This window comes from Camelina sativa, chromosome 1 (assembly GCF_030686135.1).
Source record: "Camelina sativa cultivar CO46 ecotype springtype chromosome 1, ASM3068613v1".
Taxonomy (NCBI): domain Eukaryota; kingdom Viridiplantae; phylum Streptophyta; class Magnoliopsida; order Brassicales; family Brassicaceae; genus Camelina; species Camelina sativa.
Genome location: NC_141880.1, coordinates 14124616 through 14146233, shown reverse-complemented (window position 1 = coordinate 14146233; position 21618 = coordinate 14124616). Strand labels below are relative to the sequence as shown.

Here is a 21618-nt window from a genome sequence, read left to right as displayed (position 1 = left end):
TTCTTTTGAATCTAATCATTTATGTGAAAGTCAGTAACACCCGAATTCTAAAACTTGACTTGGATGATGACGATGTGACGACATAGCTAAACCAATAAAATGTGCATTAACCGGTACCAATAAAATGTGCATTAACCGGTACCAATTTTCACTGTTCACGCTAAAAAAACGTATGGACAGTGAGTGATGTTGGAAAAGGATTTACGGCAAAACAGAGGCAGCAACCTCGTTACAAGTTGAAAAATGGCGGCTTTGATCCAGACCGTACATGGTGGTAAGCCCAACTCTTGTAAACTCTCATTGATTCTTTCGATTTTCATAGCTAGGGTTTGAAAGTTTTTCCCTTTTCTGATTACCAGTTGTGTATTAACGAGTTCCTCTGTTGTAGCATTAGTTTCTGTAACTAATTGGAACTGAATTTGGGCATAGTAGCTTTACATGTATGTAATTTGGGAATTGAATCTCAGTTTCTGATTCAAATCATCTATATGGTTGATTTCTTGGTTACTCATTCATGAGTACTATATACTATGCAGGTGTGGTTGTTACCAGAACCTTTATGTCCAGACATATACCTCAGAACCAGATGATAAGCTACAATCACAGACAGTTTCTTTTCACTTCGCCTCAGAGGCTAAGCCAAGGTATCTGTTACTCGGGAGAAGAGCTTAGCAATATGTCATGGACTTACAGAACGAAAATGATAGTTCTTTGCAAGGCTGGAGCAGTGCCTTTGATGAAGCAAGGCCACAGGTTTCTCTCCTCCCTATCATCCCCAGCTTTAGCTGGAGACCCGTCAGCGACAAACCGACACATCAAGAAGTTTGTAGCTGCTTCTCCTAAATCAGTGGCTCTCAATGTCCTCTCTCATCTCCTCTCGGATCACACTTCCCATCCCCATCTCTCCTTCTTTGCTCCTCAGTTGTATTCTGAAATCACTGAAGCATCTTGGTTTGATTGGAATCCTAAACTCATTGCTGACCTTGTAGCTCTGCTTAACAAACAAGAAAGATTTGTTGAATCGGAAACACTACTTTCTACTACGGTGTCAAGGCTGGAGTCGAGTGAACGAGACTTTGCTCTCTTTTTATGCAATTTGGTTGAATCAAATTCTAAACAAGGGTCTATACAAGGATTCAACGAAGCCTGCTTTCGTTTGAGAGAGATCATTCAAAGATCTTCATCAGTTTATGTTAAAACTCAAGCTTACAAGTCTATGGTTTCTGGATTATGCAACATGCACCAATCTCATGATGCTGAAAGAGTTATCGAGGAGATGAGAATGGATAAGATAAAGCCGGGGTTGTTTGAGTATAAGTCTGTTCTATACAGCTATGGAAGATTGGGATTGTTTGATGATATGAACAGAATAGTACAGAGAATGGAAACAGAAGGTCACAGAATCGACACAGTTTGTTCAAATATGGTTCTTTCTTCATATGGAGCTCATGACGCTCTTCTCCAAATGGGTTCTTGGTTAGAGAAGTTGAAGGGTTGTAATGTTCCTTTGTCAATAAGGACGTATAACACGGTCTTGAATTCTTGTCCAACAGTCATGTCACTGTTGAAAGACTTGGATAACTGTCCGGTTTCTCTTTCCGAGCTGCTTACTATTCTGAATGAGGACGAAGCGCTTCTGGTCCGCGAATTGACTCAGTCATCAGTTCTAGATGAAGCAATTCAGTGGAACGCGGCGGTAGAGTGTAAGTTGGATTTACATGGTATGCACTTGAGCGCGTCTTATTTGATAATGTTACAATGGATGGATGAGATCAGACTTAGGTTTAGTGAAGAGAACTGTGTGGTTCCTGCTGAGATTGTAGTTGTTTCTGGGTCCGGAAAGCACAGCAACGTAAGAGGAGAGTCACCGGTCAAAGCGCTGGTTAAAAAAATTATGGTCCGGACTAGTAGTCCGATGAGAATTGACCGGAAGAACGTTGGTAGTTTTATTGCCAAGGGAAAAACTGTAAAAGAATGGCTATGCAAAATGAAGTTATGACTGTTAATTTAACCATAGGATTCACAAGTTGTGTTTGTCCAAAAAAAAAGGATTCACAAGTTGTTAGTTCTGCTTGATTGAATACCAATTACCACATTCATGAATCGCAAAAGAGCACAAGAATGTGATAGTGCATATGATGTTTTAACAGTTTTAACAACTCAGTAGGTTAAACAATTTTGTATGGGAAAACCAGTGAAATAAAGTTTTTACATTATTTTGCATTTGGTAATTTCCTTTTGAATATTAGTCAAATCACTTTAATGGTTAAAAAAAAAAAAAACCCTGATTACAGTTTTACTAGTTTGGTTTATAAAGTGTAATAATAGATGCTTCTAAATTGGGAAGTTTCGTTGATATTTTGTTATGTTCTGTTTATTGAATAATGTTGGGCATTTGAAGACAAAAACTCTATAGTAAAAGTTGCTATCCTGCAGTTTCCGAGAAACTTTCATTTGTTTGTCATTACTCATATAGTATATATTTATTTTTCCAAGCCCCACTAGTCGAACTCACTATACTGTTGTTTGGTCTGTTGGTAACAAGGAAAACGATTTAAATTTTTATAAATTTGATATCTACAACGATCTACTGATGTAAGTTTATTGGACATAACAGAAATATTCGAGATTTTTTATTATTATTTTTGACATTTCTACCATGAAATTGATGTTTGAGTCGTGTTGAGTCTTTATAAATGCAGCCGCAGGTGTTTAATAGGCTATCAAAAAATAGTAAAAAACATATTCTAAAGAGTTTATTAATTATTCAAATGTTAAAGATTATTTTTATGGTTGAAAACCATGTAAGTAGTTTCAAAAGAATAATCTAAAAATAATGTAATTGTTGATTGTTGAGAATTACGGTGTTGTTAATCATTCTATGGGTGGAGGATAATGGAGGGTACCCTTCAAGTAATGCAATAACAGTTGAGGTTCATTCATACAATTGGAAGTGTGGTGTCGCCCGATGATATGCTGTTAAGAGTTTATAACTTAACTATGATCCAAGATAAGTAAAGATTATAACAGTTCATAATGTTACAAGGAATTAAAATTTGTTCTTATACTTCATAATATGCACTCTCCATCGTATTATTAGACGGATTTCAAAAACATGATTTAGAATATAAATGGAATTGCAGAATGTAGTTTCAATGACTTAATTAAGATTCCAACACCATATAAGAAGTTGACAAGATATCTAAACACCAAACTATTGGTACTATGCCTAAAATATTCTATCAAAAAAAATATGCCTAAAATAAATTACACATAATTTGCTTAGAAGATTAATCAATGGCTTCTTATTAAGAAAAGCTAAAGTGATATTTATAGATGATTTTAAAGCCTGAATAATTTTGTCCAATCACATTATTGATGAAATAAGAAATAATGTTGTTACAATATATTTAATTACCACATCAGTCTTTTTATTTTATTTCTTAGTTTTGATTAAAATTTAATTATTTTTATCGGAAATTTTGCTAATAGTTTTATGAAAGAAAAGTTCAATAATATTTTATAACTTTTCTTTAAAATGAATCAATTATGGCTAGTAAGAAAACAAAATAAAAAAAGAGCAAATAGTTTCGAGGTTATGTCTGTCCCACAAAGACAAAAGTCTTCAAGTCTTTGGAGGAGACTTCCCAAGTCAATCCGAAGATTAAACAAAATGGTGGAAGTCCCACGATCAAAAAGTTTTTATTCTTGTTCACAATAAAAATATAATATATGTTTAAAAAGTTTTTATTCTTAATCATAAAATAAAGATTAAAAAAAAAAACAGTGCAAAGAAACAGAAGAACCAAAGCTCTGGTCCAATCCTCACGAGTCATATGACCATTTCTCAATTCTCATAAGATAAAAGCGCGTGGGCTCCATCCACTTTGATCAAGACCCTTCTTCGTCTCCTTCCAAGTAAACATCACAAACCTCTAAAATAAAGTATGGTAGAAAATATAATCAAATTAGAAAAAAGAAAAAAAAAACTTTTCCAAATTCAATATGTTAAATCATTCTTCATCCACCTATTTTTTTCCTCTCTTGACTTAGTCTACTCCATCAAAGTGATGCCTCATCACACAAAGAAAATCTCTCACATAACACATTGGGTCCTAGTTGTATATAAATGTTCATTGCATCACCTAAGTGTTTAACCACCAACAACATTTTACACTCAACACACAGCTTTTAAAAGAACCAAACTCACACAACAAGTGTTCTTTTTTAGGGACAGTGAGAGAGATATGGGAAAAGAAACTGAGCTCCCGGGTTTTAGGTTCCATCCAACCGAGGAAGAGCTTCTTGATTTCTACCTCAAGAACATGGTTTACGGGAAAAGATCGAATGTCGAAGTCATTGGTTTCCTCAACATCTATCGTCATGATCCCTGGGACTTACCTGGTAAGTGTACATGGCTTCTCCAGTACCCTAAAACTCTTTTTGTCTCTAGTTTTGTATTAAAAAAGTCTGAATTATGATCACAGGGTTATCGAGAATCCTGGGAGAGCGAGAATGGTACTTCTTTGTGCCAAGGGAAAGAAAGCATGGGAACGGAGGGAGGCCAAGCAGGACAACTGAGAAAGGATATTGGAAAGCAACTGGATCCGATCGTAAAATCATAAGCCTGTCTGAGCCAAAACGTGTGATTGGGCTCAAAAAGACGCTTGTGTTCTATACAGGAAGAGCACCAGGAGGAAGCAAGACTGATTGGGTCATGAACGAGTTTCGGATGCCTGATAATTGCACCTTACCAAAGGTAACTTAAGAAAGTCTTCAAACCAGTATGTAAATCAGGAAAGAAAAAAAAAAGCTTTGTTGCTCATCTTGTTATCAATTTGTTTGCAGGACGTTGTGCTGTGTAAGATATATAGAAAAGCTACTTCGTTGAAAGTATTGGAGCAAAGAGCAGAGATGGAAGCTAAGATGAATCAAACATGTCCTAACTCTCCTCTCTCGTCTTCTGAGACAATCTCATTCGTTGGAAAAGAAGAAAACTCGATGATGACTTCGTTCCGTGTTCCTCAAGAATCAGCCATGGAGGAAGCAAACAAGATCCTAACGCTTCAAGAAAACGCGAAAAACGAAGAGAAACAAAGAGAAGCAGAGAACAGAGAAACTTCTTCATCACTGAAGCTGCCTTTTGGAAGCTTACCAGAGCTACAATTACCTAAACAAGGAGTAGAATGGGGACCAGACCAGTTGCTGAGTATAAGTCCATGGCTACAGAATCTTACACCAATAGTTAACCTATTAAATTGGTAATATATGTCAAGAAAATAAATACATTAACTATTCTTCAATGTTACTCTGTAAAACAAAAACAGAACTTGTAGCAAATAGTTCTACTATTTACTCAGCTTTTCTGTATCTTTTGTAAGTTTGTAACATAAGAAAATTCCATGTAACACTATTGATAGTCTTTTTTTGACTGCACCATTCAAAAAAAAACCCTAAACTTTGAATCAAGTTAATCAAATGCATTTCAATATCTATGGAGTTTCCAAGAAGAAAGAAAACTACTAAATAAAATCATTACATATGTTGAATCAATGGACGTAGTTAATCATGAAAACGGTGTCGTATTACGGTCCACATAGATAAGGAAACTGTGAAGGAGAAAGAGCAAAAGATGGGTTTCGCCGATTCGAATGAATATACATGTTTTTGATCCTATAGATATTCTCTCTAGTTAGATTTTGCAAATGGTGTAATAAGAAACTTAATTTGGAATTTTATGTGTTGTCTTCATTTCAAGATTCTCGATGGTTTGAGACTGATGCTGGAAAAATGTTCTCAACTAGCTTAGATATTTTGTCTTAGTGTAGTTGTTTATATGATCCACTTGAGGACAGAAAAATAATCTAGTACAAGTTTCGGTCCCAAATTTGTCTGAGCAATCTCTTGTTGGAGGTTATGAATTCATTACATATATTAGACGGATCTTAGGCCAGAAAAAAGTACACATGTATACTTCCAGTACCATAGGTCTTAGATAGCCTCAATTGAACAGAGACCTTGCAGACTAGTCTCCTAGTTATGACTTCTGCATACATGGCTTACAAAGGAACTTACTTTGGCAGGACTTGATAAGAAAGTTAAAAGAAATGTAGTCAATTGTCAGCTGTATTAATTAAAGCTAACGAACTAGAGGAAAGTTACATGTGAAGACAAGGGAATTATATTACTCCGAATTCCGATCCGAGAAGACCGTGAAGATGGAGGATGTTCTGATCCTAAAGTCACGCACAGTTGATTTTGAAGGTGGACTTAAATTACTTCCAAAAGTCATTGATCAAATATAGTCTCAGTTCTTAACATCTTAGGCCCTTAAGCCAACATATTTTATGGATAAAAGTAATATACTTGTAAGAAGGAACATAGAAATAATTTAATAAAAGATTGTGATTAATTTCTTCTTTCAAGAATGATCATCAAAGAACCAAAAGAGTTTCTAGACTTCCAGAAACTTGATACAATTATTTTAATCTTTGGCAGTGAGAACATTTTCTTTTATGACATAGACATATCATGTGGCATCTCTGAACCTCCACACGGTTGTATGAATTAAAAAAAATATATATCCTTAAAATACGTGTTAATTAACTGTTAAGTAATCCTTTGTGGTTTTGTTAAGTGTTAACATGCCATGATCTACGGATTCGGATCTTGCCGCTACTTCATCCAAATCACCATTATAACATTTGTCTTAATAGGCTTTCTTTTTTATATATAATCATAAAGCAAACGTGTAAGGTGTAAGCTACTGTAAACAGCTTACCACACGGAGAGACATACGTATGGCACATTGTAATCTGAAACTTCACAGAGAAAAATATTATTCAATTCCTTTAAAATAGGCATGAGATTTACACGAGTGCGGCATTGCCTTCAATAGCAGACAAGCCATCTTTGAAGATATCTCATTGCAATATTCTTTAACTACCAAGAGATTCTTTCTGCCTATCTTGCATGTGGTGTATATAACTATTAGGCGTTGAGAAGGCAGAACAAACATCTTAAGCTCTCTCAACATATTTTCTTTCACCAAGAAACAGAGAGCTTAATATACACAATAATGGCAGTCTCTTTTCACGTTCGCTCTAACAGTTTCCCTTCTAGACTTCACCCACAAGCTACACATGTCGATGAGCAGTTGGCCCGATTAAGATCTTCGGAAGAAGCCTCAACATCTTCCAGCTCTTCTATCTGCCAAAAACTTGACAACATTCAGGATCTTCACGAGTCTCTTGACAAGCTTATTCGTCTACCTGTCACACAACATGCTCTAGCTCAAGAGAAGAACAAGAAAGCCGTCGAGCAGCTTCTTGATGGATCTCTAAGGATCTTGGATTTGTGCAACATTTCCAAGGATGCTTTGTCACAGATGAAAGAGGGCCTCATGGAGATCCAATCTATTCTTCGAAGAAAGCGTGGAGATCTATCTGGAGAGGTTAAGAAATACTTAGCCTCAAGAAGATCCCTAAAGAAGTCATTCCCAAAGGTTCTGAGAAGTTTGAAGGTTAAACAAGACCAGAAGTGTAGGGACATATCCTTGGCAGTGTTTGTGGAAGCAGAAGCTGTCACAACTGCTCTGTTTGATTCTATCCTTAGCTACATGTCTGGATTAAAGACTTGTAGTAAATGGTCAGTCGTCTCAAAGCTAATGAACAAGAAGAATGTTACATGTGAAGCACTAGAAAATGAATTCACAAGGGTGGACTCCGAATTCCAATCTGAAAAGACTTCGAAGATGGAAGATGTTCAGATACTAGAGTCATGCATTCAAGATCTTGAAGATGGCCTTGAGTCTCTCTCTAAGTCTTTGATCAAATACAGAGTCTCAATACTTAACATCTTAGGCCACTAACGCCTGCAAAATTTTGTACAAAAAGGAACTATATCTAAATATGAATATATTCAAGTCTCAATTTTAAGCATCGATCTTATTTCTCTTATCTGTGAATCTTTAATCATCAAAGAACAAGTTAATCCTAGAAACAAGAAAGCAGAAAATTCTCAATATATATATATATATATATATAGTTCTTCGTTAAACATTTTAAAATCCATGGAAAAAAACAAATTTACGGTAATAGATTCATATCCACCTAATTTGAAATTGTTTTTTTAAAATAGAATGTTAAATTATATTCATAAAAAAAATAAAACGTTGTTATAACTGGTGCAACAATTTATAGAAAGCTAGGATCTAGTTGCATAACAAAATTAAAAATATTAGATTACAATTAGTCGGGAGTGTAACCACTTTTGGAATGCTTCATCATACCGCTTATCACCTAAGAGACCAATGGCAAGTAGTTGATCACGAACTTGTCGCTCTATCCAGTCAATAAGACAGGCTACATTGTGTGAAACTTCGCTGTGGCGACGCCCATTACGCTCACACCAAACCGCATAGACAACTGCTTGGAAGACATACCTAATGAGAAACCCATCGACCCTGTGGGGCTGAGAGTTTGAAATGAGGTCAAGAAATGTTGACCATTCCGTTGTATAACGTGCACCTAGAAGACCTTTGGAAAGTGCTGACCACACTTCCAAAACGAAAGAGCAGCAAAAGAATAGGTGATCTCTTGTTTCCATAGCAGAATGGCATAAAATACAAGTACCCGCAAGCCACCCGTTCCAAGCCACCATACGCATACCCGTTGAAAGGCGATCCTGAACTGCCAACCAAGCATAGAAAGAAAACTTTGGAGTAGCATGACTAAACCAAACACCACGATGCCATGAGACCGTGGCAGAGGTTGTTCGTACATGGTTCCAAGTGTCCCAAGTTGAGAACTTGTGCTTAAAAACATCATTATTTCCTCGCCACAATAGTTGATCGGGTTTCTGCTGACGTCGCTGCCATTGAGAATGCAGAGCGTTCTCCAACACGGTTATTTGTTCTGATCGATGCCGTCGTCGCCTACGATTAGTCCAAGCTTCCAAAAGTGAACTGTGGCAACTGATCCCCAAATCGATAACCCCTCTGTCACCCACAATATCAATGAAAGGACCCAAATCTGACCATTTATCAAACCAAAAAGAAGTACATTCTCCATTCCCAACCTCCACTTTACAAAACGTTTTTGCAAGGTCCCGATATTGTAGAAGTTTTTTCCACATCCAGGAGCCCAAACTGGTTGAACTATTAACTGACGAGAAAGAAGCTTGTAGTAGGAGATTAGTTGAAGACCATTCCACCCACAAAGAGTTACCATGGGACACGAACAGCCAGATCAACCGTAAACAACTCACCAAATTTGCTTCTCTCAAAGATCATAAACCGAGACCCCCTTCAGCCTTAGGTTTACAAACAACCTCCCAGGACACCTTAGCCATTTTAGTACTCATCTCTGTTCCGGACCAAAGAAAAGCTGAGCATAACGAATCAAACTCAGAAATGCACGCACAGGGTAAACAATAAGCACCCATCCAAAAACTACAGACACTCCACAAAACAGAGGATATCAAATTGAACCGACCAGCGTAAGACAAATAGCGAGCAGTCCAGGAACCAATACGTTTGCGAATCTGCTCTAGAAGAGGTGAACAATCCGCTACAGTGAGTCTCTTGGTGACAAGAGGAAGACCAAGGTAACGAACCGGTAAGCAACCAACCGTGAAGGGAAGCTGCATATCAGGTGGATTAGAGGCATCGCCAGCCATGTAAATGGTCGATTTCGCTAAACAAATCATGAGTCCGGACATTTTGGCAAACTGATCAAACACCGCCAAGATTCCCTCAATAGATCGCAACTTACCATCAGACATAACCATGAGATCATCCGCAAAACTTAAATGAGTGAGGCCCAAATTCTGACACCGCGGGTGGTAACCAAATAAACGCTCGCCCGCTGCCCTATCTAACATCTTGGAGAGCACATCAATACACATAACGAATAAATACGGCGATAACACACACCCTTGACGCAGACCATGCGAACTGCAAAAAAACCCCACAAGTTCACCGTTAACCTGAACATAGAATGATGCTGTAGACACACACAACATAATCCAGTGAATAAACATTGGCGGGAAATGCAGAGCCGTAAAAATATTGGACAGGAAGGACCATTGAACTGAGTCAAATGCCTTTGAGATGTCTATCTTAATGGCACAACGGCCAGAGAGAGACGACTTATGATAATATTTAACCAATTCAGTGTCAAGTAAGACATTCTCTATCAAAAGACGGTCTTGAACAAAAGCAGAATGGTTACTAGAAACAAACTTTGGTAGTAACCTCTTAAGACGATTGGCAATAATTTTCACGTCGTCTTAGGAATAAGTGCAAGTATTGTAGCTGATGTGCTCAAATTTACCTTAGAGCTACTCTCTCAAATTAAGAGATCAGTGTAGTATGTAGGGATCAAATCCACATAGACTATAGATTTAATAATCTTTTAATTATGCTAAACAGAAATATTGTAATTAAATTGCAAAATAAAACAGAAAATAAAAGAGTTGTAAAATTCAGAATGATTAAACGGTAGGCCTAGGGAAATTCTAAAGGAAATCATGGAAAATCAGATCAATTAATTAAGCAAGCAGGATTCAAAAATTAAGCATTGTTCTTGAACTCTAAACAGTTTTGTAAAATAATTCAGTTCTCACTTCAAATATTATCTAAGTTTTAAAACCTGAAAATCCAAATCTCTTTGCAAAATTCAAGTTAAAAACCAGCAATAAAATCAAGTTTAGATAAGTTCACAAAATCACTAATTCAAATCTCTTTGCAAAAAGTAATTTTGCTCACTAAAGATTTTTCTCAGGAAAATCAATTATATTCTCATATCAATCAATAATCCTAAGATCTAAATCCAGATGACTAATCAAAGATCTAGCATTAAGAACAACCTATGGTGAAGAACAAGAAATATAAAGAATCCAAACAATTAATCAATCTAATAATCCATGAAATCCCTAATGAGAAACCCTAAACCTAACAAACAGATCTACTCAGACATAATTGTAAGAACACAAATCATGAATAAAATAGATAACATTAAGAGATTAAAGAAGAAGAAAAGGAGTTCTGAATCTTCTCTGAAGGAGTCTTGATTCTTCTTTCCAAAAACTCTCTAAAAATCTCTCAGGGTTTTCTCTCTCAAACGTTGCAGAGAAAAATAAAGATTAAGGGTTTCTAAAACCCAAAAACAATATATATATGTCCTAAAACACGTCTGAGACTTGTGTTGCAGATATGGAAAACTTTGGGCAACTTTGTAAAACTTCCAATTTTGAAGTTTTGAGTCGGATTGCACTAGTGTCGACCGATACTCATCTGGTGTCGGTCGATGCTTCTCGTATGATCAGACTTCAAATTGATTTCCTCCCGTTAAATGCTCCAAAACTATCCAAATTGCTCCATTTTTGCTCGATTCGTGCCAAAGTCCTAGAAAACCTGTAAAGACTCTAAAACATACTAGAAAACAAATCAAAAGACTCTAAAAGACTCCTTATATCATGATTAAAAACCACAAAAACCATGATATATCAGTAGCATTTACCCCTTTAGGTAAGAAGCCCTTAGCAAAAAACGATTGAACAGATAGCACAAACTCTTGCCCCAAAATGTCCCAAGTAGCTTTACAAAATTATGTAGTGAAACCATCTTTATCAATCGGCATGGAAAAAAGGGCATGCTTAATTTCATCACCAGAGACCACACGGGTGAGGAGTGTCTGATCAATAGGAGTACAACGGAATGGTAACAACTGCTCAAGCGTCTCCACCGTGACTCCCTCAAAATTTGCGGGAACCGCCTACAAGAAATCCCTGAAGTGCCAATCTGCCTCTTGTTTAATACTATCGCCATCTTTAACAACACGACCATCTAGACATTGAATTTTCTTTATACTATTTACTGCTTCCCGAGCTTTTTGCCACACGGTGAAACGTTTTATTGTTTATATCCCCACCTGCAACCAATGAAGCTTTGATTTCTACTTCATATACTTCTCCTCAAGACTAGCCAAAAACTCCCAGCGTTTAAAAGTTGTGTTCTCCTCCTCCATCAACTGTGGAGACGGGTGAGTCAAATTGGCTTGCTGTTTTTGGCATAATACTTGATAAGCCTCCGCCGTTTTGCGCACAAGATTCCCTAAACGTCTCTTCGCCAACGACCGCAGAGCTGGTTTTAGACCTGTAAGCTTTTTGGAGAAACGAAACAGAGAGGATGTAGATAAGAACAGAGGTTTTGTATCCTGCCAATACGCTCCACCAGCGGTTTAAAGTCCTCCATGTCTGTTAAGAGATTTACAAACTTAAAAGGGCGACGAGGTGCCATAGTAGGAGTACCCTCTCCTTGAATCTCGATACGACAACACAAATGGTCAGAACAACCACCTTCGGTGAACACACTGTACGACTGCGAGTAAGAACGCTCCCAAGCATCGTTCTGCAACACTCGATCAAGCTTTTTAAGTATAAGATCGTTCTCCCTCTTATTGCACCAGGTATAAAGAGGACCGTGAAGTGCCATATCCGAGAGAGAGCAGTGATTGACAACAGCTTGAAAATCACGCATTCCCCTGTGACCATCGGACTAGTATCCACTTTGGAGTGCTCGACCATATCTAGTGTTTCATTATAATTTGAAATTGTCACACGTACTCTACCATACTAACTCTATTTATGCTTTGTAGGGTGAAGAAAAATTGAAATGATTCAATAAAATATGCTGTTTTCTTTAAAAACACACATTTTTTTACAGTAGATTATATATAGATATATATAGTGGGAAACAATATTAATGGTACAACAAGAAATTTAGGATGAACGTCTCCGTGTGCATTCACGTGTCATTATCGATGAATAAGGATCTTGTCTGAATTTTAATTTTGAATTGGTCTTGGGTTTTCTATATTTGATCATACAGTTAGCAACGGTGTGATATATGGGAAGACACATAGAAAATGTTGATTTTTGGTGATAGCACTAAATAATTATGTATGGGAAAACACATAAATGTTGATTTTTTTTAAAAAAAAGGGTGATAGCACTAAATAATTACTTATATTTCTACTCTCTCTCTTTTTCCAAAATAAATGTAATGAAAATATTTGGGCTATTGAGTCAACTCATTTTGGATTTTCCGTTTTATCATTTTCCAACCATAAATAATGACGATTTATTTTTTTTACCCGAAATAATGATCATCTTTCAAACTTCAGCCTTTCCCGTCTCATATTTTATTTTGTGCTAAGAAATATACATAATTTCATAGCTAGTCAATTTTTGTTTTTGTTAGTTATTTTAAAAATTTATATTTGACTTTTAATTCTTCACAATGGATGTTAGTTTTCTACTAGTTGCAGTGATATCCTGCGCAAAATTGTATTTTACTTGTTTGTGGATTTACAAAAAAAAATTAAAATGAAAAAAAGGAAACAGAATTAACTCAAGCAGTTGAGTGGATACGCCTAACCTGAAGTCTATTTTGAAGTCTGTTTTGCTTAATTTTTGCATGTGATGGAAATGAAGAAAAAAGCAATATTTATAAGAAAACATATACATATATATAAGAACATGAAAGCACATCTTGTAACTGATATTTTGATGAACTATTATACTTTTAAAATAATATATTATTGGTCAAAAACAAATTTGTAAAAGAAAAGACATAAAAGAGGTAAAATATATACCTATAAGAGGACAAAATCATCTTTCTCCATCACTTAGCAAATTCATAAAACCACAAGGAAATGGCGGATTCAAACAAACGCTCCTTTTTAACATGTAGGACAAATGCATATACATCAAACATCTATTGACCCTTGAAAATTTACACTTAAAACCTAAATGGTGAACCATATATGTTTTACAACAATGGAAACAAACATTTATTTCTGCATAATATTTATGTAAGTCAGCCACAAAATATAATAATTCAGTCGTTATATAATTCTACGTAACCTTTCATTTTCTCTTAAGTATTCTAACTCAGTTATGAAGTAATATAAATTAGTCGTTTACTTTCTGTTTATTTCTTGTTATAAGTCAGCCACCAAACATTATAACTTAGTCGTCATATGAATTTACGGGACCTTTCGTTTTTTCCCTTGAGTATTATAACTCAGCCACCAAGTAATAAAATTCATCCATGTACTTTCAGTTTATTTCTTGTTATAAGTTAGTCATGAAACATTATAACTCAGCCGTCATATGAATCTATGAAACCTTTTATTTTCTCTTAAGTATTATAACTCAGCCGTGAAGTAATATAAATCAGCCGTTTACTTTCAATTTATTTCTTGTTATAATTCAGCCACCAAACATTATAACTCAGCTATCATATGAATATATGAGACCTTTTGGTTTTCCGTAAGTATTATAACTCAGACGTCAAGTAATAAAAATCAGCGATAAAGCATACAATAAATCAGACCTAAGAAATCAGCCACCATATGTAAGTTAACAACGGCAACAATTAGCTGTAAACAATCAACAAAAACCCTCAATTAGCCGGAATACTCAAAAATAAAGATTCGAAACATACTCGAAGACGAAAACAAAAACGAGAGAGAGAGAACTATTCAGTTTTCATCTTTTTTTATATAGATAATTGCCGATGTTTAGAAAAAACTGTCAATAATGATATGGAATATGGAGAATGATATGTATTTTAGTTTGCTGATATTTATTTTTTAAATATTTTTGAAATTAAAATTGAAAAATTAATCTATGATATTAATTGTATTTATATCCATACACTAAATATATGAGTAATTTTATGTAAATGTATAATATATAAGCAATATTCATACTTTTTATAACATTTGAATAATTTTTTTTTAAAGATTTGGCGAAGTCTAAAATATATGTATCATCTTCAGTATCATTTGGAGGTTAAGACTTTAATGTTGATAGCCTTCAATATCATTTAAAGGTTAAGACTTTAATGTTGACATCTTCAGTGCCTTAAAACTTGTGTTGTTTTGTCTCTTTTAGACTATCTCTATGGCACAATTTTAGATGAGGTCTTCAAATAAAAAATAATATATGAACAGAAAAAATAACCTCTCAGACTCTCCTTACTGGTTTATATTTGCTCCTGGCAGATCTTGGGTGCGTCCATTATTGCCTTTAATTATATAATTAAGCAAATATGTAAGCAAATATGTAAGCAAATATGTAAGCAAATATGTTAGCATTAATTCAATTAGGAAAAATACAAATTCAAAGCTAACAACTTTGTTAAGATACTACAAGAAAATATACCTCCAATGGTAAAGTTTTTAATTCAAAATTCTTAATTTGAATTTTTAAAAACTTGCTTTACAAAAAGGAAGAAAAAAAAACTTGCACTTTAAGCAAGAAGAATTGGGATTTTTGGTAGAAAAAAGAGTCTGAACCAAATGCTAAAGAGAGCCCTTTGCCATTGTATCTTTGTTTCCTTCTTGTCCGCTAAAGCTCATGGTATATTTGTCTCCTTCTTGTCCACAAAATCTCATACAAAGCCACAAATTGAAACACAAATCAATCAATAAATCAAACTAAAGAAGAACTACTCAAACTCAAAATCAAAGAAGAACTAAACACAATATCAAACAACAACATTCATTCAAGAAACTGAAACTGAAGCAAACATAGAAAATTAAACCGATTACATTAAACAAAAACTGGTAAGAAACAACATACATTAAACCGATTACATTAACCTCAAAGCTTACAAAAACCCTCAAACTTATTAGTGTGACAACATGTCATTAATCAACTTGTCCTTTAAAGCCTTTTCTGTTTCACTAAGAGGCTCTGTTTTTGCAAGTAGATTGTCAAGCATACAATGCTTACTTTGCTTCTCTTGCAAAGCAAAAGCCTTCTCCCTCGAAGCAAAATCCCTTTCCTTCATCTCATACAACCTCATGACCTCCATCATTTGAAACTCCAAAAAAGCTTTTCCTTCATCGACTGGGCTTGTATTGTTGTTGTGTTTTTTCCCTTTTGCCTTTGCAGCCTTAACACCAGGAGGACGAGGAGTTACTGAATCTTCCTCTACATGACTTTTCCCTTTGGAGATTGCAGAACCATCGTTGCACTTTCTTCTTCTTTGGCAGACCATTTCCTTCTGCTAAAACGCTCCTTAGGTTTGTCTTCATATAGGGTTGGAACATCAGTAGCTTGGGTACTAAAGAAAGGTACTTCTGATGATCCAAGCCCCATACTAGTAGGATAACTCTCATACTGATTAGGTTGTTGACTGGTTAAGAGGTTGAAAAAGCTTGAAGATTGACTATATGGATCTATAACCGTGTCAAAGATCAAAAGATCGGAAGGTTTAAGAGGTTTAAAAAGTGGAATGAAAGCGGAATGAACAAAAGAGAGAGGTCGGTCGACACTGTTTGCAGACGGTTTGATCGGTTCGATTTTAATCGTCCGGTTTTGCGTGGTTGGTTTAGGGGAAACCCTAAACTCGAGTTTTAAAGGGGAACTCGACTTATTTTGTCCTTTTAGCCGTTTTTGACCGAAAAACAGAGAGAAGAAGGAGAAAACGTTTTTGAGAGAGATTTGTGAGATCCTTGGCTGTTCTTGGGAGATCTGAGGCGAGGAGGATGTTAGAAGCTTGCTAGGAGGGTTGGATTTGTTGCTGTTGGTTAGAATCTTCCTGCAAAGAGGTGAGTGCATGACCATGGCTGATCTAAGCCTGAGAATCCTTTGTTTTGCTTGTTTTGTTTTTGTTTGTGTTGTATTCTTGTGTCTTTGTGGTTGGTTGTTGGTTTGGGAAGCGGTTATGCGACTTTCGGCTTCGAGCAGATCGTGTCTGCGGAGTTGGTGTCGATCGACACCATGTAGGTGTCGGTCGACACCAGGGGAGGAGTGTCGGTCGACACCACAGGGGTGCCGGTCGACACCAATCTTTTCAGCAGACGGCATATATTGGTTTTCCTGGTTTGTTTGTGTTTGTTTGTTGTTTGTTAAATATTGGTTTCTCAGTTGCTTGTGTGTATTGCCTCACTAAGTATTTGTGATAATACTTACGCATCTCAATTGTTGTTTGTGGTGTGCAGGTATGTGACGTGGAATCATGGTGATGAGGAGGAGGATGATCTTGGGTCTCGTTTGTGTGTTGTTGGTTATGATATTGTTGTTGGAACCTTGGATAGAATTAAGCTAGGTTGCTGGTTAGAATGGTTAGGAATGATATGGTATTGATGATATATTGGTTTTGTGTTGTTGGTATGTTTCCGCTGTGCATATTGGTTTATTGTTGAATTGTGGTTGGGTTGGTTTAATTAAGTAGTATGAGATGCTTAATTATATAGTATTATTATTATTGAAAAAAAATGGGTCAGATCGTTTCAAAAATGAACTAAAATAATATGTTATTTCCTAAATTACATAACGTCCATCTCTTTTCCTACTATACTTTTATAAATATTTCAAAATTAATATATAAAATGTAATATCTAATTTAATTAGTAAAAAAAATACTATATCTTTACATTAAAATACCAAAAACTTATTCTTTAAAATATAAACAATTACATATTTTTGATTGTATATTATACTTTTTAGTATTTTATATATAATTTTATCTTAGTGTTTTAATATTAATATTCAACAATTATGTAATACTGGAGAAATTATAAATTAGAAAAACAAATTCAGTTTGTTGTTTTATAAAGAAGTAAAATATATTATTGCGTCAGCATAATTTTTATTTTTTTATTGGATCTTTGTTATTAATTGTGAATAATTATATATTTCTAAATACTTATATATTTAATTAATTTCCATTTTTGTAAATAATAATTTGAAACATAAAAGAAATGAATTTTATTTCTAAAAACCCAAAAAATCATATTACCATAAATTGTTACATTTTATCAAAAAAATTTCTACCATATTTAAATATTTCACGGATAAAATATATTTTTAAATATAATAAACATAAAATTAAATAAAACAATCTTTAGTTACATATTTTGTTTTACACAAACTAATTTTATATTTTAAATTATATAATTTAGTCATAATAATTGTATTTGAGTCGATTTATTCCTCAAATAGTGCAGATTTGTTACCTAGTACATAATAACCTTAAGATTCAATCCTAAGCTAAGCCTTTTAAGAAATTGTTAAGCAACTAATTGTCAGTTTATGATTGGTTTTCATTTTTTCTTCCTCTTTTTCTTCCTTTTCCTCTTATTTTAGTTGATTTTGATGTTTAGCAACTATCAATGGACCCTTTAATTTTTACAGTTTCTTACAAAGTTTTTAATCTAACTTTTTTAAAAAAATTTATAATAAAAAAATTTAAAACAACATTCTTTAAATTCATTGATGGAGGTGCCCTTATGCCACTAATGCCTACCTACAAAATTTTGTAGGAAAAGGAACTATTAATAGAAACTATTAAAAAATCGGTCTATTTCCGACATCATATCCATCACCGCACGAAAAACATATTTTGTTGTGAATGAACAAGATAGTGAGGAATTGTCCAATATTCAAGTCTCAATTCTAAGCATCTTATTTCTCTTATCTTTGAATCTTTAATCATCAAAGTACAAGTTCATTCTAGAAACAAGAAATCAGAAAATTTTCAAAATATTCTTCATTAAACTTTTCAAACTTCATGAGAAAACAAATTTTAAGGACAAATTTATATCCACTTAATTTGAAATTATCACATATGATTGGTAGAATTGTTAATTTTCACACGTACTCTAGAGTAGTAACTCAATTTTTATGCTTTGAATGGTCAAGAAAAATTGAAATGATTCAAGAAAATATGCTTTGTTTTCTTTAATATCTTTTAAAGTCTCCGTGTGCATTCACATGTCATTATCGATGAATAAGGATCTTGTCTGAACTCTAAATACTCTAATTTTGAATTGGTCACACATTAGTATCGGTGGGACTCTTAAGAAGGTGTGGCTTTTTCTTTTGTCGAAAGAAATTATATCAGATGAATTTTGGTAATCCAAATACGATTGTTTGTGAAGAAGGTGTGACTGACATATGGAAAAACAATGAGTCATCCCCATGCTCATGACTAGATGGACCCCGTTTGCGGAGGAGGTGCAGCCTGCTATGCGTTCTTTTCGGCTATGGTTTACACTAAACAATGTTCCAAATACTATGTTCACACATAAAAATTTGGAATTCTTAGCTAGTGCGGTTGGGAAACCACTGAAACTTTATCCAAAAACAGAATCATGTGTGAGTTTTGATGAAGCTCAAATCCTTGTGGAAGCGGACTTGACGAGAGTTTTGCTGGTGGAGTACCATTTAGCAGGGGAGGAGGAGGAGGAGGGTAAATTGTATGTGGTGGTCAGCTATTCATATCCTTGGCTCCCGCCTTAGTGTAGTGGTTATGGGAAATGGGGTCATTTGCAGTCGGCGGGTTTAGCTGCTGGTTGGAAGGACTCTCCAACTGCAATCGGGTTGAAGTCTCCTGTTCCGAGTAGCCCCTGTGCATGAGAGAGCACGGGAGGAGGATACTGCTGCCCCTAGTGCAGGGAGAGATGGTGTTCAGATTTTTGAGGATGAGGGGGGACATCAGGTTTGGATTACCCCTCAGAAGACAGGTCATAAGTCAAGTCCTCAGAAGAGAAACAAGCAAGTTGGGGAAGGGTCCATTATGTCTAATTCCTACTCAGTTCTAAGTGAGCATTGTGAGGACGAGACTGATATGCGGATTGAATCCAAAATTGAGTAAAATGGGGAGAGTGAGAATGATGATCAGGAGGAGGACACGGACATGTCTAAGAATGCATATTTGGGAGAGTCTGCATCGAACGGACCTGATGTGCCACTGAAGGAGGCTATTATCATAGGAGATCACTGCTAGAGAAGTAAGAAAAAAGAACGGCCATGGAACTAAAGCTTCCGTCCAGTTGCGTGAGTCTATTCCTCGGACCACGAAGGCGCAAAATAAGTTTGGTTATAACACTCAAGCTCATAACCCTCGGGATCCGAGTAAGAGATCCTCTCACCAAGAATTTTTTATGTCGAACTTCTTCTGGAATGTCCATGGTTTTAACAAAGATTCTAAACATTCTGTGGTTCGAAACTGGCTGAAGAGTGAGAAATTCCAATTTGGGTGTTTACTTGAGACAAGGGTGAAGGAAAATAAGGCAGAGAGGATTGTGGGCTCTGTTTTTCCGGGTTGGTCATTTATATCAAACTATGATTATAATCATAGAGGAAGAATTTGGGTGCTTTGGAGCTCTCGGGTGAGGGTCACTCCGTTCTTCACTAGTAGTCAGATGATAACTTGTTCAATACTAGTTGATGGTATGCCGGATGAGTTCTTTGTGTCTTTTGTGTATGCATCCAACAATATCGAGAAAAGGAAGGTTCTGTGGGAGGATTTAAAGAATCATCAGGATTCACCAGTGATCCGCACCAAACCGTGGATGATTTATGATGATTTTAATGAAATTGTGGACGTCGAGGAGCACTCTCTTCATGATCAAATCCAAATTATGGCTCTAGGAATGAGTGATTTCCAGGAGTTCATGAGGTATTTTTCTCTCCAGGATATGCCCTCACATGCCCCTTTGTACACATGGTGTAACAAACGTGATGCAGATCTGATTTGCAAGAAACTCGACAGGGTTCTTGTTAACACAGTATGGCTCCAGGTGCATAGTCAAGCTTATGGCGTTTTTGAGGCGGGTGGGTGAAACATATCTTTTTTGAGGTTTCTACTTATGAATGAATGTATGATGACATGCAAACAAAGACATAAGTAGAGATGATGATGAATGATCAGGTGGAATGCAAGAGGTTTTAATTACTCTTATGTTGTTGTAATATAAGAGATATCAATCCATAATGAGTAAGATGCAAGCAATCAAGATGTGAACACTTATCTAAGTTAAACCAAGTATGAAAATGGTTTTGTACTAACAACGTAATAATAATGATGAAATGCAGAATGTAAAAATACTAACATAAAAAACTAAATGCAAGACAGTAACTGAAACAGAGGTGAATGCAATGAAACATGAATGAAACTAGGAAGATGCAGAACATAAACAAGAACTCTGGAAAGGAGCTTGAGCAAGCACTCGATCGTATGCTCGATCGAGTGTATTGCTACGAAGAACAGAACCAAAATCAATAATCAAAACAGAGCAGGATGAAAGTAAATAAAAAAGAAAGCGAATAACAGTAATCAAACAGAGAAATCAATAAACACATAAGGTCATAGGGATGGATTCATGGGCTGGACTTGAGTTATAATCTCCTAAAATGATCAACAGAACTCCAATAACAAAGAGCTATCTCTAGACAATCATCCTCTAATACTTGTTAATCCATTCTCATGACAATAACAATGAAGCTTAGATACTCCTAGATCTAGTTCTCATTAGCTATTACATATAAAAGCAGGCATTAAAGATCCAGATCATCATTTGTCAAAAACCACCCTATACAACCAATCTCTTGGGATATGCACAGTAATCTCTAGCATTAGCTTTATCTAACAACTTAAACATTGGTATGATGCTAAGAAGCTTAGGATCTATTCTTATCCTCTCAGATATAAGAACAGCATAGAGCATACCTAATCTAGAAGAGATATTTAAACAATCAAGCTTGATCAGTCTAAGCTACCATAACTCTCATCCAGCCTCATCCATCCCTAAG

General features: G+C 35.4%; 5 protein-coding genes across 6 annotated transcripts; 3 read left to right on the top strand and 2 right to left on the bottom strand.

Annotated features, from left to right (window-relative positions):
• The first annotated feature begins 26 nt into the window (after positions 1-26).
• LOC104791490 (pentatricopeptide repeat-containing protein At2g17033-like) lies at positions 27-2103 on the top strand. Of its 2 annotated transcripts, none has more exons than XM_010517402.3 (2): positions 27-274; positions 537-2103. In XM_010517402.3, exons 1-2 carry the CDS (start codon positions 244-246, stop codon positions 1997-1999), a joined length of 1494 nt encoding a protein of 497 aa, XP_010515704.2. In that variant the 5' UTR covers positions 27-243; the 3' UTR covers positions 2000-2103. The 2 variants fall into 2 exon arrangements, with proteins under 2 accessions (XP_010515704.2, XP_019083806.2); XM_019228261.2 differs by having other exon boundaries at positions 180-440.
• Positions 2104-3965: 1862 nt separating this feature from the next.
• On the top strand, positions 3966-5469 carry LOC104791482 (NAC domain-containing protein 6). The gene is made up of 3 exons (XM_010517391.3): positions 3966-4404; positions 4488-4759; positions 4849-5469. Exons 1-3 carry the CDS (start codon positions 4248-4250, stop codon positions 5263-5265), a joined length of 846 nt encoding a protein of 281 aa, XP_010515693.1. The 5' UTR covers positions 3966-4247; the 3' UTR covers positions 5266-5469.
• A 1421-nt stretch (positions 5470-6890) lies between these two features.
• On the top strand, positions 6891-7940 carry LOC104791474 (uncharacterized). Its single transcript, XM_010517378.3, has one exon. The coding sequence runs from the start codon at positions 7079-7081 to the stop codon at positions 7868-7870; it is 792 nt and encodes a 263-aa protein (XP_010515680.1). The 5' UTR covers positions 6891-7078; the 3' UTR covers positions 7871-7940.
• A 298-nt stretch (positions 7941-8238) lies between these two features.
• On the bottom strand, positions 8239-12541 carry LOC147949912 (uncharacterized). Its single transcript, XM_087511331.1, has 4 exons — positions 12275-12541; positions 11971-12164; positions 9495-9955; positions 8239-9032 (listed from the first exon to the last, which is right to left on the bottom strand). The coding sequence occupies exons 1-4, from the start codon at positions 12539-12541 to the stop codon at positions 8239-8241; spliced, it is 1716 nt and encodes a 571-aa protein (XP_087367457.1).
• A 3162-nt stretch (positions 12542-15703) lies between these two features.
• On the bottom strand, positions 15704-16075 carry LOC147949911 (uncharacterized). Its single transcript, XM_087511329.1, has one exon. The coding sequence runs from the start codon at positions 16073-16075 to the stop codon at positions 15704-15706; it is 372 nt and encodes a 123-aa protein (XP_087367455.1).
• Between the last annotated feature and the right edge of the window lie 5543 nt (positions 16076-21618).